The sequence below is a fragment of the Eschrichtius robustus genome, chromosome 5, assembly GCF_028021215.1.
Source record: "Eschrichtius robustus isolate mEscRob2 chromosome 5, mEscRob2.pri, whole genome shotgun sequence".
Classification (NCBI taxonomy): domain Eukaryota; kingdom Metazoa; phylum Chordata; class Mammalia; order Artiodactyla; family Eschrichtiidae; genus Eschrichtius; species Eschrichtius robustus.
This window is the reverse complement of record NC_090828.1, coordinates 18,825,031-18,842,054: the sequence shown is the minus strand read 5'-3', so window position 1 is coordinate 18,842,054 and position 17,024 is coordinate 18,825,031. Positions and strand designations below refer to the sequence as shown.

The window sequence follows — 17,024 nt, the reverse complement described above, 5'->3', positions numbered from 1 at the left end:
CCCAGCGGTTGCTAGGATACTGCGGGCCGTTACACAGGCGCGTACTGATGACGTAACCGCTGTTTCCGGTCCCTGGCGCTTCCCTCCAGCCAAAGCCAGGTGAGTGGGGAGTCCAGGCTGGTCCACCCTGGGCTCTGCGCGCCGAGACTGGGGTGGGCTCTGCAAGTGGTGGGTCCGGGCCTCGCACCTCCCCCCCGGAACCACCCCATGACCTGCCTTTGCGGCCCAACGGGCGTGGGAGTGGGAGCCGCCTAAAGGTGGGCCGGGGTTGGAGGAAGTGGCCTGGGAGTCGCCGCGGGGCCTGAGGCTTTTAGGCACCTGACCCCAGCCTTCTCGGAGCCGGCGTTGCCAGGGCCCGTTTTCTCTAGGTTCCGAGATCTGGGCCTGAGCGCTCCACTTTGCCACTTCAGGGGTCTTCTGGATTGTGCCCGGCCCGCGACCCTGCCGTTCCTTTCCTTTCAGCATGATCCGCTGGACCCCCAGCGACTTGCCTGAAAGAGACCACTCAACCTGGACGAACCTTTTGGCAGCCCCAGACCGTCCTTGAGGAGGATGACTGAGACACTATGGGCCACGCGCTTTGTGTCTGCTCTCGGGGAAGTGTCATCATTGACAATAAGCGCTACCTCTTCATCCAGAAACTGGGGGAGGGGTGAGTGTTTGGAAATCATTTAACTAGTCCCTAGGGTTATAGTGTTTGAAGGACAGCGGTCTGCACATGATAGGGGCACAGACGTTTTATCCCTAGCCTCTGATTCACCTGACAGAGCCCAGCTACGTGGTGGTCAAGAAAGTGGATTGTGGAGCCAGGCTTCCTAGATTCACCATGTATGGCCTTGATAAGCCATAGTTTCATCTGCCTATTGGAGCTAATTATGCTTTACTTGCAGGGCTGTGAGGACTAAACCAGATACTGCGTATCAAATGTCTCCCCTACGGCCTGGTTCATAGCACTTGATAAATGTTGACTATAATTTATTTAAGATTTATTGAGCATCTGTCATGTGCAGAGCCCTGCATTAAGATCATAGCACCTAAAAGGTGACTCTGTCCCTGGTCTTGAGCTCAAAGTGTAATAATCTTCAGACTTCTTTTTAGAGTCACACCTTGGGAGGGTTGCTACTAAATGGGAAAGACACCACCCCACCCCACCCTTCTCCCCAGGGAATTCCTCTGGGTCCAAGCAGTGTGGGAGATGACCATGGTCCTTCACTGACCCCTTTGGCCCACAGTGGGTTCAGCTATGTGGACCTAGTGGAGGGGTTACATGATGGACAGTTCTACGCCCTGAAGCGAATCCTGTGTCATGAGCAGCAGGACCGGGAGGAGGCCCAACGAGAAGCAGACATGCATCGCCTCTTCCATCACCCCAACATCCTTCACCTTGTGGCTTATTGTCTGAGGGAACGAGGCACTAAACATGAGGCCTGGCTGCTGCTACCCTTCTTCAAGGTCAGAAAGTCTCCGGGCTATGGAGGGGGTTGCAACAGAGCCACCTGCCAAGGGCTGTGTGAGCAGTCAAGCACGTTGGGAAGCAGAGACCATGTTCTAGTTTGACTACTTCAGATTTGGGGTTTAAGGAACCCAGATGGGGCTGTGGGGTGTGTGGTGAAATGGTTGATAGGCTTTGACATAGGGAAGGACTCAGGCTCAAGGAGCAGAGGCTAAAAAAACAGAAACCGTGGGGAAACTTGTTTTGCAGAGAGGTACGCTATGGGACGAGATAGAAAAGCTGAAGGACAAAGGCAACTTCTTGACTGAAGAGCAAATCCTTCGGCTGCTGCTGAGTATCTGCAGAGGCCTTGAGGCTATTCATGCCAAGGGTTATGCCCACAGGTCAGTGGGAGGCTCCTGTGTACCTGCTGGGCAGAAAGGAAGAGCCTCATCAAGAGAAATGAGAGGTCTCTGCGCTCCTCCCAAGGAACAGCCCCCATGATTCTTTTGCCCCCCCTAGGATTCCAGCCTTCCTGTCCAAGGATGCTCATGGTTCATTTCCACTTTCCTGCAGGGACCTGAAACCCACCAATATCTTGCTTGGAGATGAGGGGCAGCCAGTTTTAATGGACTTGGGTTCCATGAGTCAAGCATGCATCCACGTGGAGAGCTCCCGCCAGGCTCTGGCCCTCCAGGTAAGAGTCTCTAGGTTCCTTTGCCCACCTGTTCCCCATCCTCAGCCCCTTCTGGTGCATGCCCCAATTTGGTCACATGACCATGACCTGTGCCCCACTTTTGAGCTCTGGGGCCACTGTTCCAGGACTGGGCAGCCCAGCGGTGCACCATCTCCTACCGGGCCCCGGAGCTCTTTTCCGTGCAGAGCCACTGTGTCATCGATGAGCGGACTGATGTCTGGGTGAGGAGCATGTGGGTGGGAATCTGGGTGGGGAGGAGTGCTGCTCTGTACCTACTGTGGAGTAGAGGAACGGGTCTTTGGTTTCTCGCGCATGGGGCCCCAGGAACCATGTATGTCCTCATCCCCCCTCGACTTTCTTCCTGGAAACTGTCACTGACACTGTACTCAGTTGCTCAGGAAGTGGTATAATCCTGCCCTTTGAACAGGGTGAGTACAGCTAACTGTCAGGGCTGAAGGAAGTGGCTAAGCACAGGGTGCAGAGGCCTCCAGCTAACTCGCAGTTTCTCTGGGCCCTGGTGGTGTCATGTGACTGAAGTCCGCATATTGTAGTTTCCTTTCACTACAGAATTAAGTGGAGCGATATCATCTCCATTGGTCCCCTTCCAGGGAATAACCAAGTTATGCTTAGTCCCTAGGCTGTGTGCTATATGCCATGATGTTTGGGGAAGGCCCTTATGACACGGTGTTCCAGAAGGGTGACAGTGTGGCCCTTGCTGTGCAGAACCAACTAAGCATCCCGCAGAGCCCCAGGTGAGCAATGAAGGGGGCAGCAAGCAGTTCAGACTCCTCCCAGCCGTTTGCGGGGCTGGAGCTGTAGCATAGGGGATGGCTGCTCTCATCACCCTGCCCTCCTCCTTCTACAGGCATTCTTCAGCCTTGCGGCAGCTGCTGACCTTAATGATGACTGTGGACCCCCAGCAGCGCCCTCACGTTCCTTTCCTCCTGAGTCAGCTGGAGGCACTGCAGCCCCCGGCTCAGAGCCAGCACACTACCCAAATCTGAACAAACCAGTGGCCATGTTGAGAAGGTGGCCCCTGTGCCTTGGGAAGAGGCTCCCATCCCTTAGTGGAATCTCCATCCCTTCTAACCAGAACAGCTCTCTTGTAGTTAGGGGCAGCTGGGGGGTGGGGACAGTCAGCTCAGTCTTCTGTCTCTGATTCTGCTCTCTTACGCCCAAGAGCAACAACTGGACTGGGGGCCTGACTGGGTAGCGGTGGGTGAGGGTGGGGAATGGGGAAAGGGGAACTGATAGAATCTGGTAAAGGCTCTGAGCAGGACTGCTGAGCTTACATCATGATCTGCCTCCAAATCTGGGAGCAGGAAAATGTATGAATAGAAGAATAAAGTGAAAGTAGCTTGGTGTGATCTTAGTTTCATTGTGCCTGGAGTGAGAGAAGAGGTGCAGGGGGCCAAAAGTCTGGTTGCCATTTCCAAGGGAGAGCCTGGAGAGAAGAGGGACTGGTGTTGCGTCAGGAATGGCGTGACTTCATCATTCCATGTACAGAGGCAGGTGTGCCTACCTTAGATCTGGCTGGTTGGTGGGGGGCAGTTCTTCTCCTAGCTTGTCTTATTCAAAAACTTCAAGATGCTCTGGTTTGAGCTGGCTTCTGTGCCAAGAACTGTGGCCAGGGCCACCTTAAGCACCCTCAACTCGCACTTTCATCTCTTCATTCCCAGGGCTGGGTAGCTTAGTCAGAGCAGCCCAGCTGGTTTTCCAGGCAAGGGCTTCTGGGTGGAGACACCTGAGGAGTCTCTGGGACAGCTACATAACTCGTCTCCAGCCTCTGCCTGGGGGAAGGGGAGTGGAGGTGGCAGCCATTTTGGCCCAGAATCTCTCCCAGATGGTTCTAGTTCACACATGGTTAATGATTAATGAGGCCCGTGTGGCGTGGCAGTATCCAGCTGCCACTTCCTGCCTACGCTGCTGAGTAAACAGGGGCCCTGCCCTTGCTGGGCTTGAAACCTGTTCCCCCGGGAAGAGCACTGTGTCCCTGAATCACCAGGGAGGGGAGGCAAGGGCAGGGTTCGCATCTCCTCCTCCTGAGATTGAAGCTTCTTCCCCGCACTGTGCCCGCCCCCAACTGCTGACATCAGTGTGGGTCCTGGGGTGCCTATTAGCAAAGTTGAAGTTTTCCCCAGGGCCCTGGCAGGAGGCTCCCACCAGCTAGCACAGAGGCTGAGGCCAGAAAGAAAGCACAAACAGAGGGGAAATGACCTGACTTTTAATGGCACAACCCTAGGCCCCAGCAAAGCAGCAAGACCAACAGTAAGCTTTGCAAAGCTGCTAGGAGGTGCAGTGACACAAACAACTCTAGGAGATCGCCCTTGTTCCCTCCCATCCCCCAAGCTTATGACTAGGCTCCATGCCCAGGAACTCTGGGCCAGCTCAGCCCCACTCCCAAGCCCTTATAACGCACAGAGGTACCTGGGCCAAGCTTGCTTCCAGAGTCAGTGAATGCAGAGCAGCAGGAAGAATAGGGTAGCCGTCTAACTCTCAAATACAGAAACTGCTGGGCTTAAACTCCTACTTGGAAAGGAAGTGAAGCCTCAGATCCTTTAACAGCTCATGGCTGGACAGACAGGTCCAAGATTTGGTCCTCGTCTCCCCCCCTATCCTGGGCACCTCTAGGATCATACACGGGGTCATGTTTCCTGGGCCTGGCAAGGAAGGTCTTTCTTTCCTGGCCTGAAGGTCTCACTTTCAGCCATGGAAGGGAAAAAGTCATGAGCAGCACATAGTGAGGGCAGCAGCAGAAGCAGCAGCAGCACAAAAGGGGAAGGCAGCAGAAGCTTAATCACTCACAGAGGGGACAAGAAACCGTGCAAGGAGACTGTTTATTTCGAAAGGATTTTGCAATAAACATAGTGAGTGGACTCCAGGCAGCTGTTCTATTCTTCTCCCTCATCCTCGTCCTCGTAGGAGTCGATGCCTACTTCCTCATAATCCTTCTCCAGGGCAGCCATATCCTCCCGGGCCTCGGAGAACTCACCCTCCTCCATGCCCTCGCCCACGTACCAGTGCACAAATGCCCTCTTGGCATACATCAGGTCGAACTTGTGGTCCAGGCGGGCCCAGGCCTCAGCGATGGCGGTCGTGTTGCTCAGCATGCACACGGCACGCTGCACCTTGGCCAGATCACCCCCGGGCACCACAGTGGGGGGCTGGTAGTTGATGCCAACCTTGAAGCCCGTGGGGCACCAGTCCACGAACTGAATACTGCGCTTGGTCTTGATGGCAGCGATGGCGGCGTTGACATCCTTGGGCACCACGTCTCCACGGTACAGCAGGCAGCAGGCCATGTACTTGCCATGACGGGGATCACACTTCACCATCTGGTTGGCAGGCTCGAAGCAGGCATTGGTGATCTCTGCCACCGACAGCTGCTCGTGGTAGGCTTTCTCTGCAGAGATGACTGGCGCATAGGTGGCCAGGGGGAAGTGGATGCGAGGGTAGGGCACCAGGTTGGTCTGGAACTCTGTCAGGTCCACGTTGAGGGCCCCGTCGAAGCGCAGGGAGGCCGTGATGGAGGAGACGATTTGGCTGATGAGGCGGTTGAGGTTGGTGTAAGTCGGGCGCTCGATGTCTAGGTTGCGGCGGCAGATGTCATAGATGGCTTCATTGTCCACCATGAAGGCACAGTCTGAGTGCTCCAGGGTGGTGTGGGTGGTCAGGATGGAGTTATAGGGCTCCACCACGGCTGTGGACACCTGCGGGGCTGGGTAGATGGAGAACTCCAGCTTGGATTTCTTGCCATAGTCAACAGAGAGCCGCTCCATCAGGAGTGAGGTGAAGCCAGAGCCAGTGCCCCCTCCAAAGCTGTGGAACACCAGGAAGCCCTGAAGTCCTGTGCACTGATCAGACTGAAAGGCAAGAAAGTAAAGAGCAATGTGGGCAGGGAAGGGGCCTGAGGAACTCTTACCTTCTGGCTTCACAAAAGCCTAAAATTTCTCAGGAGTCAAGGCAAAGACTAATGAGTATCCCATAGCTGCAGCATGCTCTGGGGCATGTACAATTAGAGATGACCCCATGAAATGGATCTGGGAAAAAATGTTTCTGACCATTAGCATCCTCTCAAACGCTCCCTTCCTTCCATCCCAAGTTCTCACCAGCTTGCGGATCCGGTCCAGTACCGGGTCAATGATTTCCTTGCCAATGGTATAGTGACCACGAGCGTAGTTGTTAGCGGCATCCTCTTTCCCAGTAATGAGCTGCTCGGGGTGGAAGAGCTGTCGGTATGGGCCATTTCGGATCTCATCTGGAAGGGCATAAACCACATCATTAGGGCAGAAACCACAAGGCTGTGCTCAGCACGTACCTCCCTCCCCCAGCCTGGTAACTGTGGTCAGATGTATGGAAGAGCTCATCCTTCTGCCAGCCTGAGATACCAGTGTGTGAGGGAAACCCAGACCTGCTGCCCAGGCCAGCCTGCAATCAGCTTGCCTTCTTTAGCTTCCAGCAGGGCAAGGGGTTTTTAGGGCCAGGAAAGCCAGGTCTACACACCCTCTCTCCAGAGAGAAGCTTAGAGTCACTTTCCATCCCCTCAATTCCACCCTCTCTTCCTCTCACCGATTACGGTGGGCTCCAGATCCACAAAAACTGCCCTGGGCACATGCTTTCCAGCGCCGGTTTCACAGAAGAAGGTGGTGAAGGAGTCGTCCCCTCCACCAATGGTCTTGTCACTGGGCATCTGCCCATCTGGCTGAATCCCATGTTCCAGACAGTAGAGCTCCCAGCAGGCATTGCCCATCTGAACACCTGCCTGCCCCACATGGACTGAGATGCATTCACGCTGAAGGATAAAGAGAGGGGACATGGCATAAGCTCCACATACATAAGTCTTTACCTCATGAGCCTCTCTCCCACCCTGTCACCTACCAGTTAGGATCACTCAGTTGGCAAAAGTGGAGGCTTGGGGCTGGGCAGAGGTCAAAGAGGCTGGCAGCCTGCCCAGGCTCCCCTGCATAGGACTTTCCAACTGGAGGCACCCAGTAGGACAGGCCAGTCCCTCAGCCTACTTCTCCATGGGGACCTTGTCAAGTAAGAGCTGTGGCTCCACATGACCCTGCCACATTCATAGGACACTCAGGGAGGACGGAGAGGGCAAGTGCGTATGAGACAGGCAGACACTGCAGTAACTGAGACAAGGACAAGCGATTTTTCAGCTGTTCCCAATCCCTACTCTCACAAATCAGCTTCTCAAGAGCCTGAGGAGGGACAGAAGGTTTTCCAGAGCTATGAATTTATAGCTAGAGGTCCCCCGCTTGATTAGTTCTTTGCTCTGAGGATGGAACAACTAGAATTTCATATCACCCTCTCCCCATTTCATTCTTGCGGGCTGCAGAGGTGTCTCAGCCTTCCAGCCAGGCATCAACTGACCACGCTGGCCAGCAGGATGCCCTCCCCCCACCGCCTTTCAAGCCCGTCTGGCTGCGCTCGTCACCTCCACCCCCACACCCTGGGTGTCTTCACCACCTTCGTCCACTGCGGAGCCCTCACTGAGACCGCAGAGAGCAAAAGACGGCAGGCGCAGGCAATACGGGTTGTGGGTACTGGGGCACTCGCTGCCCTAGGCTCATCCCTGCCAGTGTGAAATTAACCTCTGAAGAGCCAAAGTGGTGCCACGCAGGGCCGGCGCAGCCTCCCTTTTCGACACCGAAATGGCGGGGTGACGGTTTCCAAATACCCAGAAAAGGAAGCGGAACCTGCGGTGAGGCCCTAGAGGTAACCGCCTTGCCCTGGGCAGGGTGAGCGCCATCCTGCACCCTCGCCCTGCATTCGCCCCGCCCCCCCCCCTTCTCGATTCTTTCCAGTTACATCCCGGCGGAAAGCGAGGATTGGATTTCGGTCCCGGTCCCTGGGCTATAAATACCACCCCCCTACACACACCTCTTTCCCCTCCCCCCAACCTGGCCCCGGCCGGCCGCGCTCTCGCTCAGCGCCAGCTGTCTCTGCCCGTCCCTGCACCCTGATTCCGGTTGGAGAGAATCCGGCTCGCCTGACTAGGCTGAACCCCATTCTCGCCACCCCTCCAGGATCAGAAGAGGGGTGCTGAGTCACAGGGGGCTGCGGGTAGGAGGGATACACACACAGTCGGAGCAAAGGGGGATGCTGCACCAAGTAATCTGACCCCCTCCACCTTCTTGCGCCAAGCACGTGTTTGGTCAGCTCCGGGGACCGGGAAGTGAGGCGGAGGCTAGGGGTGGAGGTCAGCCGAGCGGCTCTCCCTCGCCGGCGGAAAGGACTGGGTACGGGGCCGCGTGGCTCCCCTCAGGAGAATTAGGGCACAAATGCTTCGTGGAGCAGGAGGGGATTCCAGGAGGACTCCTCTCTGCTCGTGAAGAATCCCACCCCACTCCACTCCCTTCCCCAGCCTCCGAAAGTGGACAACGTGGCTCAGCCAAAGTCACCGGGAGGGGGTGGGGTGGGGTGGGGGAAATGCACACCCTCCCCCACCCCCCACCCCCGCCAACTCCCCGAGACCAGGAACTTCGGATGGAGGGCTCCGAGCATCCCGGGAGGGAGGTTCCCCGAAGAAGAGGGGCAATTAAGGGACGGGCGAGATGCCGGCGGGGCCGCACTCACCATGGTGAGTCCAGGCGGTGGGTCTCACGTAGAGTCCGGGTGACGGGTCTCAATGAGAACTGCGCTAGCTGCAGTGCCGCACCGCTCTTATACGCGGGGGGCGGGCCCACGCGCTCCGACCGCCCACTAGGAGCTGGGCGGCCCAGAGGCCACGCCCCCCCCAAAGGTAGGCGGCCCGGAGGGGTGGGGCCAGGGCGAGTCCCCTCCCCCTGGCGTGCCCCTGTCCCTCACCTGTCCCGCGTGGGTTAGGAGTAGCGACCGGAGCTTTAACCGTTCGCTCCGGGTTTTGAGCCGACACTCAGAGCTTCCGAGCTCCGCTGTTGGGACGCAGGGTGCAGTGCCAGGACGAGTCTCGCCTGTACCTGCGTCATGGGGGCGCCTGTGGCTCAGGTGTTCTGACTTAGGCCGCGTGCTGTAGAGGCTGTTTTTCCGAAGTGGCTGTAGCCAGCCTTCGCCCGTGCCCTCCCCGACCCGCCTCCCTGGAGGCTCCGGCCGACTGCCTGGCTCTGGCCTGTCCCCCAGGAACCCCTTGCAGCCGCAAGCGGCCTGCTGGTCCCCGGCCGGGACGGCTGGCCTTCGCCAACGCCCGTGGGCGGCCGAGGACCAGGAGCTGCACAGCCTGAGCCCCAGGTTGCCGATCCCTTAGGCTGCTCCGCAGAGCCGAGCCCCACAGTCTGTCTGCGAGGGCCGACGCCCGGAATCTCCTGTGGCTCGCCGGCTACCCGCCGGTCAGCGGCCCCGTCATCAGCGCCGTCACTATTAGCCGGCCCTCGCCATCGTCACCTGCCCGTTTTCCTGCTGCCAGAACCGCCTGAGCTCTGGACCGAAGCCCTCAGTACCTGGATTCGCATCTTGACTGCCCTATGTGACCTTGGGCAAGTGACTTAACCTCACTGAGTCCTTGGCATTTTCACCGGTGAAAGGAGACAATAATTCCACCCCCAGAAAGCATTGTTGTGAGGTATCATAACGTTTGTTGACTCCAAAGAGGAAAAAAGAAAATGGAGATTCCGATATCATGGCTGATTTTGACTTCCCCACCCTCTTCTGTCCCTAAGCCATAGGCAGGATCTGCGACCTGCATCTCAATGCCCTCAGAGCTCAGGTGGAGGTCTCAGCTGAAGCTATTCCTTCTTTTTACGTTTCATTTCCATTTCTTGCAAGAATGGGCTTTTCAATCTACTTCTGCTTTCCCTTGCATGCCTTACATTTTCTAGCTGTCTCCCTTCACTGGGGAAATCATCAGAAGTGCCCTATGTGCCTATTGGCACGTCATTAAGAAACCTGTCTCCTAGGCTAGTCACTTAGAAAGGATTCACCTGCCTCTCCTATCATAGTGTTTCCTAGGGCCAGGGCTGCCTGACAAAACAACACAGCAGGATAAAATAACTAGCAATGGCAACTTTCTACCAACAAAATAGCTAATTGACACCTTACTTAGGCAAGGCATGGAAAGGAATACAGTGATATATGACAAGGTCTCTTTTCCCAGTAGACTAACCATATGGTTGGGAGAACAAGACTCATTCATAAAAAAGAAAACTGGCAAGGGCATACAATGAGGCTGCTTTGGGAAATGGGGTCATGGTCTCTACAGAGCAAGGGGCCTTGGTGATTACAGAACACACGGCCTCTTGCAGACCTTCCCTGGCTCTCTTTTTTCCTTGTCCACCCCAACCCCAGCAGAATGAATATTTTAAGAGGATTGCGCTATCTTAGGCAAAATCCAAAACCTATTTGCCCTTCAGGTTCAGCTTCCTTCTTTGTAAAACTGGGATAATAACTTCGGATTGTGAGGACCAGATGAACTGAGGGATGTGTACATACACAGCAAAGCACCGTGTATGCAGTTGTCTGGACTCTTAGAGCATTTTATTCATTTATTTTAGTGTGTGTAGCACATCACACTGCAGTTATTCTTGTACATGTCCATCTTATTAGATAGCGACCTTGTTGAAGGTAAGGATTGTGTCTTATTCACTTTTGTGTCCGTAGCTCCTAGTATGCCGCTTAGCATGTGGTAAGGATTTGCTAAGTGTGTGTCAGGTGAATTTTTTCACTACAGAGATGGGACTAAAATTAAGGTGAAACTCTAAGAAGTCAGAAGTTTCAAATTAGCAGCCTGGGGGCCAAATTTCTCCACAGTGTTAACCCCCATAGCGTTTAGAATATGAAAAAAATCAGGAATTGTCTTTGGGGCATCCCCAAAGACCACCCCTATGTTAGGAGACTTGCCAGATGGACTCACAGGACTCAGCATAAACTTGTACTCACAGCTAAGGTTTATTACAGTGATGTAGGAACAATACACAACTGGATAATAAGGGGAAAAGACACAAGCGGAGTCTGAAGGAATCTATGCCCTCTCCCTCCCATAAGGGCTCACACAGTGTACTCTTCCTCCAAAATGAAAATGGGACAACGTTTCCTTGCAGTGTTTCTGCCCAAGAAAGCCCGTTAGAGACTCAGCACCCAAGGTTTTTAGTGGGGGCTGGTCGCATAGGCACCTCTGCCTTGCGCTTACCAAAATTCCAGACTCTTTAGAAGAAAAGCAGGTGTTCAGCATAAATCATATCGTTTACACACAACATCTAGGCACAACAAACCATCCTTATCAGTTAGCTGTTGACTGGGTGCACTCTAAGAGCCAAGTTCCCAGATGCCAGCCAAGGGCCAACCTCGCGAGCAGGCCTTTCTAAGTCTCAGTTCTGCTATGTTAACTCTTTTCTGCATGATCGTGTAAAAATCCAGATTTCTAGCTTATCTTGAAAAGAATTGGAAGATATGGCTATTCAAGGCCTGCATTCCCATTTAGCAATTGTGATAGGCAGAACAGCTCCCCACCGAGATGTCCACATCCTAATCCCTGGAATCTGTGACTATGTTACCTTACATGGCAAAAGACTCTGTGGATGTGATTAGGGTAAAGGTCTTGAGATGGGAGACTATTCTGGATTTCCTGGGTGGGCCCAATGTAATCACAAGGGTCCTTATAAATGGAAGAGGGAGGCAGGAGAGTCAGAGTCAGGGAAGGAGAGGTCAGAAGCAGAGGTCAGAGTGATGGCTTCCAAGATGAAAGGAGGCCATGGTAAGGAATGTGGGCAGCCTCCAGAAGATTGAAAAGGCAAGGAACATATTCTCCTCTAGAGTCTTTAGAAGGAAGACAGTCATGCCAACACCTTGAGTTTATCCCTAAACAGGTTTCCAATTCCAGTGTGCGGGGCGGGGGGCTTCCCCACACACCACCAAGCAGTTCTCAGACACCAGCAGGGTGTTCAAGAATACAACTCAATTCTCCCACTTTCTGCCTGGAGATAGCATCAGATTCCCCGATTAAGGGTTTGGTCCTACAAGACTGTCACCCACTCCCCACTTCAGATGCCAGTCGCTAGCCCAGGTTGTTGCCTGTGCTTCTGACCCACCAGCTACAAATTGGAAGTTCCAACAGCCCCCGCCAACTCAGGATACCAATCACAAGTCCAGGTTGTTACCTGTCTTTCTGACTGACCGGCTATAAATTAGAGGTTACCATTACTTCTTCCTTGGGTTCAATTAATTTGCTAGAGAGGCTCACAGAGTTCAGAGAAACATTCTACCTACTAGATCACTGGTTTATTATAAAAGGATATAAGCCAGGAGCAGCCACATGGAAGAGATGCAGAGGGCAAGGTACGGGGAAAGAGCATGAGCTTCCATAGCGCCAGGAGCGCCACTCTCCCAGCACCTCCATGTGTTCACCATCCTGGAAGGTTTCCAAACCCCATCCTTTTGAGTTTGGATGGAGGCTTCATTACATAAGCACGACTGATTAAATCATTGACCATTGGTAATTGAACTCAATCTCCAGCTGCCCGCCGCTCCCGGGAGGTCAGAAGCGGGTGGTGGGACTGAAATTTCTAACCCTCTAATCACTCAGTTGGCTCCACTGGCAAGCAGCCCCCCTCCTTAGGTGGGTCCAAAAGTCACCTCATTAACATAACAAAAGACACCTTGATCACTCTCAACACTTAGGGAATTCTCAGGGTTTTGGGAACTGTGAGCTGGGAGGAGTAGACAAAGACCAAATAATATATAAGAAATATATTTTGGTCATCTGAGTAACCATATATATTTTTTTCTTATAAATCATAATACTGCAATCCCTATAAGACCTATTTTGGACTTCTGACCTCCAGAACTGTGAGATAATAAATTTGCGTTGTTTTAAGCTATTAAGTTTGTAGCCATTTCTTACAGCCTCCATAGGAAACCAATAGGCAACAAATGCAGCTGGGTGGCGGCTACTCTCTTAGGATGGGCACCAAGCTGCTCCAGTTCAGGCAGCCCTCATCACTCTGTGTCTCCCTGACACAGAAGACCAGTACCTGTTGCCATTTAACATCATATGCTCAACCCACATCACACATTTACATTACTCTGGCCCCTGTAGCAAGGAGTTCACAACCACTGAGCAGGCCTCCTGGCAGGAAAAATGGAGCAGACAAGGTTTCAGGGAGACATGCCCAAGGCGTGTTAGTGGAACATAGATTCTGCTTCTGATTGTGCATGTGTGTTTGAGTGCGCACGCTCATGTGTGTATGTGCATGGCTGTGAGCATGTATGTATCTTCTCAGGGTATATACAGATCCCCTGAATTAGGGCCATAAACTCCGGGTAGGTGTGCAGGTAACAGTCCATATTACCAGATGGAAAACTCTTAGACATTCACATACATGTACAGAATCGAGGAAGACGATGCCAGGCACTTCTTCACTCTTCCTCATGATGCATTGCTTAGTCCATTTACCCTACATGGATGTCCATTCTCTCTTTGGATCGCTCTCCCTCTTCACCATGACCATTGTTATCTGTGTCTTTTCTAACTCCTTCTCAGAGTCTCACCACAACCTTGGAGCAGTGCAGCAAGGTCATCAAAGTTTAAAATGTCTCCATTGATTCCATCTGGGAGAGGTGGAGCTGAGCCTTGGTGCACATCCTTCCATTTTTTCCGATGGGGCATCTACCAGCTGTCCTCCTCCTCACAGAACCATCTTTCCAAAGGAGTATCTCCATGTCTTCTCTCCTTCTTGCTGTCCACGCAGACCTGGTTCACATGCTCCACTTAGATGTTCTTGCCAAGGTCTCTAGTGACCTCCATCTTGCCAAAGCCAAAGGTCACGTCTCTCTCTTCATCGTTCTCAGCCTCTCAGCAGTATTTGACATAGCTTATCCTTCCCTTATAGTGTTTCGTAGTTGAAGCACTTCCTTCTTGGCTTCGATGACACCTCCCCTCCTGGTTTCTGTCCTGGCCACTCCTTTTTGGTGGTCTTTGATGGTTTACCTCTAAAGGGTATTCCCCATAGCTCAGTCCCAGGCTCTCTATGTGCTTTTCTCCCTGAAGGAGCAATCGTTGAAGGTGGGTGATGAGTATATGGGGTTTTATTATGCTATCTCTACTTTGGGGTATATTTTTTAATGTCCTTAATAAAAAGTGATTGTAACATATCTAGGGTTACTCAAAAAAGAATAACTAGAGTATATACATTGCCAAACTGAAGTGCAAGAATAGAACAAAAAGAAAGACATATCACCTATATGCTGCTGGCTCTCAAATGTATACCTCCATTTTGGACCTCTCCTCTAAACTTCAGATTCACATGACTATTTGCCTTCTTGACATCATACCTTGAAAGCACATTAGACATCTCAACATAACACATTCAAAGTAGAGCTCTCAGTATACTACCCTCATCCCACTCCCTGCCAAACCTGCTTCTGCTTCTATCCTAGGCGTCCGAGTCTGAGTCAACAACATCACCTTCCACCCAAGTGCTTAGGTAAAAACCTAAGATCATCCTGCATTCCTCTTTCCCTCTCTCCTTCCCCTCTTTTATTAGTGAGAATGTTTTAGCTTCAAATAATGGAAAGCCTAACTACCAGCAGCTTAAACAATGGGTATATTTATTATCCCACAAGAAATCTTGAGTATAGCGCGGTTCCAGGGTTGATTCAGTGATGTCACCAATAAGTCCGGTATTTCCAGCTTTCTGCTCTGGCATCCTCAATGGGCTGGCGAAATCTTCTCTCCTAATCACAGGATGGCCGCAGCAGCTCCAAGTATTATGCCCTCATATGACACCATCCTAAGGCGGGAAAGGGGGTTGGTTTCCTCCCACATCTCTTTTTATCAGGGAGAAAAACCTTTCCTTAAGTCACCCTAGCAGACTTTCCCTTATATCTCCCTGGCCCTGGGCCTAAACTAGTCACTGGAAGGAGGGAATGGAACTACTATGAATGGTTTGGACTAACCTATACTTAGCCCTAGGTCTAGGGAAAGGCCATCTTCCATGACCAAGTGGAAGGGTGAATAATTATACAAAATTAGGACCATGCCAGCAAAGAAGAAGTGGAGGCAGGGGTCAGGCGAGGCCGTTGGTGAGGTCTGCACACCCCAGATTAGCATGTCCTATCACTTTACTTCAAACCCAGCTACTTCCCCCATCCCCACTCTAGTCCAAGCCACCAGCCCCTCATTTCTGGATGTCTGCCATAGCCTCCTAACCAGCTTCCTTCTCCTACTCTTGAACTCCTATAATGCATTCTCCACATAGCAGCTGCAATAATCTCTCTAAAACAAAACACAAAGTAGGCAATGAGGCTTGCTTAAAACCCTCCCATTACACTTGTAATAAAAGCCATTCTCCTTGCCAGGCCCCTTTACCTCTGTGACCTCATCTTGCATAGCCCCCTCCCTCCCTCCCTCAGTTTCCTTATATACACCAGGCTTGCTCCTTTGCACTTGCTATTCTCTCTGCCTGGACCACTACAATCCAGATCTTGGTGTGGCCATCTCCTTATCGCTCAGTTCAAATATCACCTTCTTAGAGAGTGGCTTCTTCTCAATAGTAGCCCCCCACCTCTTTCTGGGCCATTATCCTGTTTTGTTTTCTTCACGTGTTCATTGCTATCTGAAATTCTCTTGTTTGTTTAGTTATTATGTCTTCCACAAAAATATAAATTCCTTAAAAGCACAGACTCTTGGGGTTTCCCTGGTGGTGCAGTGGTTAAGAATCCGCCTGCCAATGCAGGGGACACAGGTTTGAGCCCTGATCCGGGAAGATCCCACATGCCACGGAGCAACTAAGGCCGTGAGCCACAACTACTGAGCCCGTGTGCCTCAACTAATGAAGCCCACGCACCTAGAGCCCGTGCTCCGCAACAAGAGAAGCCACCACAATGAGAAGCCTGAGCACCACAATGAAGAGTAGCCCCCACTCGCCGCAACTAGAGAAAGCCTGCGCGCAGCAACAAAGACCCAACGCAGCCAAAAATGATAAATAAATAAATAAATAAATAAATTAATTAATTAAATAATTTTTTTAAAAAAAGCACAGACTCTTTTTGCTACCACTGTATCTCTGGCATCTGGAACAGACTCTTTTTGCTACCACTGTATCTCTGGCATCTGGAACAGTGCTTGGCACATAGCAGACACTCAATAAATATTTGTTGAAGGAATGAAGAGCATTGATTACCTCTCATTTTATAACTTAGATACATTAACATACTCTCAAAAAATCTCAGTCTCTTTACTCTGTTTTACAAAAGACCCCTCCCCCTGCCTGCCTTTAGGATAATTTTCTTTCCAGAATTAGTGTTGTCTAGGTTGTCTCTGAGATGCCCAACTTCAAAGACCAGTTGGGAGAAGTTGGAGTGCTAGCAGGAGACTTTTGGGCCCAGTGGGCCCCAAATCCATTCATCTGGATAATAATTCCTGAGGTCTATGGCTTCATGGATCAACCCAGGGTAGACTGGGCTTTCTTACCTTTGAAGTGTTGGTTGGCTGTGTCTTCTCTCCAGGGATCTTGGCCTCTTAGTTTCAGGTAGGAGAGAGAAGACTTCAGTCCATAGCCAAAACCAGAGTTAACCATCTTAATATTCTGAGTCGCACCCTTGTATGCTGTGGTGAGAAGGGCTCTGGAAAAAGCCCCAACCTCAGGAAAACTCTCTCACCATTTGCCACATTGACTGAAAATTCACATTAGCATCTTCTTCCTGGATAGGGTTGCTAGAAAAAATTCTTTTATTTGCTAAATCTAGCATTCCTATTCCTGGTCACGGTGCTGGCTGGAAGTGTGACTGGAGAGAGGTAATGTGGTTTCCAGGCAGCATTAGGGTCCATTTGAGGTTAGTGGTCATGCATTTGAAGTCAGATCAGTCAGTATGGTTCTGGGTTTTTCTACAGCCACTGTTTAGCTGGGTCAGTGCAGGCACAGAACTGGTGAAGAAATGGATTTAACCAGGGTTGTGGTTTAGTCAAACGAGGAAACT

At 52.0% G+C, this 17,024-nt stretch overlaps 2 protein-coding genes across 4 annotated transcripts; one reads left to right on the top strand and one right to left on the bottom strand.

Annotated features, from left to right (window-relative positions):
- The first annotated feature begins 51 nt into the window (after window positions 1-51).
- STK16 (serine/threonine kinase 16) lies at window positions 52-3,496 on the top strand. Of its 3 annotated transcripts, none has more exons than XM_068544395.1 (8): window positions 52-99; window positions 463-652; window positions 1,233-1,452; window positions 1,703-1,836; window positions 2,009-2,129; window positions 2,255-2,350; window positions 2,760-2,881; window positions 2,995-3,496. In XM_068544395.1, exons 2-8 carry the CDS (start codon window positions 567-569, stop codon window positions 3,131-3,133), a joined length of 918 nt encoding a protein of 305 aa, XP_068400496.1. In that variant the 5' UTR covers window positions 52-99; window positions 463-566; the 3' UTR covers window positions 3,134-3,496. The 3 variants fall into 3 exon arrangements, with proteins under 3 accessions (XP_068400496.1, XP_068400497.1, XP_068400498.1); XM_068544396.1 differs by lacking the exon at window positions 52-99 and adding an exon at window positions 240-257; XM_068544397.1 differs by lacking the exons at window positions 52-99; window positions 2,255-2,350 and having other exon boundaries at window positions 411-652.
- Window positions 3,497-4,947: 1,451 nt separating this feature from the next.
- LOC137765106 (tubulin alpha-4A chain) lies at window positions 4,948-8,802 on the bottom strand. Its single transcript, XM_068544394.1, has 4 exons — window positions 8,715-8,802; window positions 6,699-6,921; window positions 6,239-6,387; window positions 4,948-5,992 (listed from the first exon to the last, which is right to left on the bottom strand). The coding sequence occupies exons 1-4, from the start codon at window positions 8,715-8,717 to the stop codon at window positions 5,021-5,023; spliced, it is 1,347 nt and encodes a 448-aa protein (XP_068400495.1). The 5' UTR covers window positions 8,718-8,802; the 3' UTR covers window positions 4,948-5,020.
- Window positions 8,803-17,024: the final 8,222 nt, after the last annotated feature.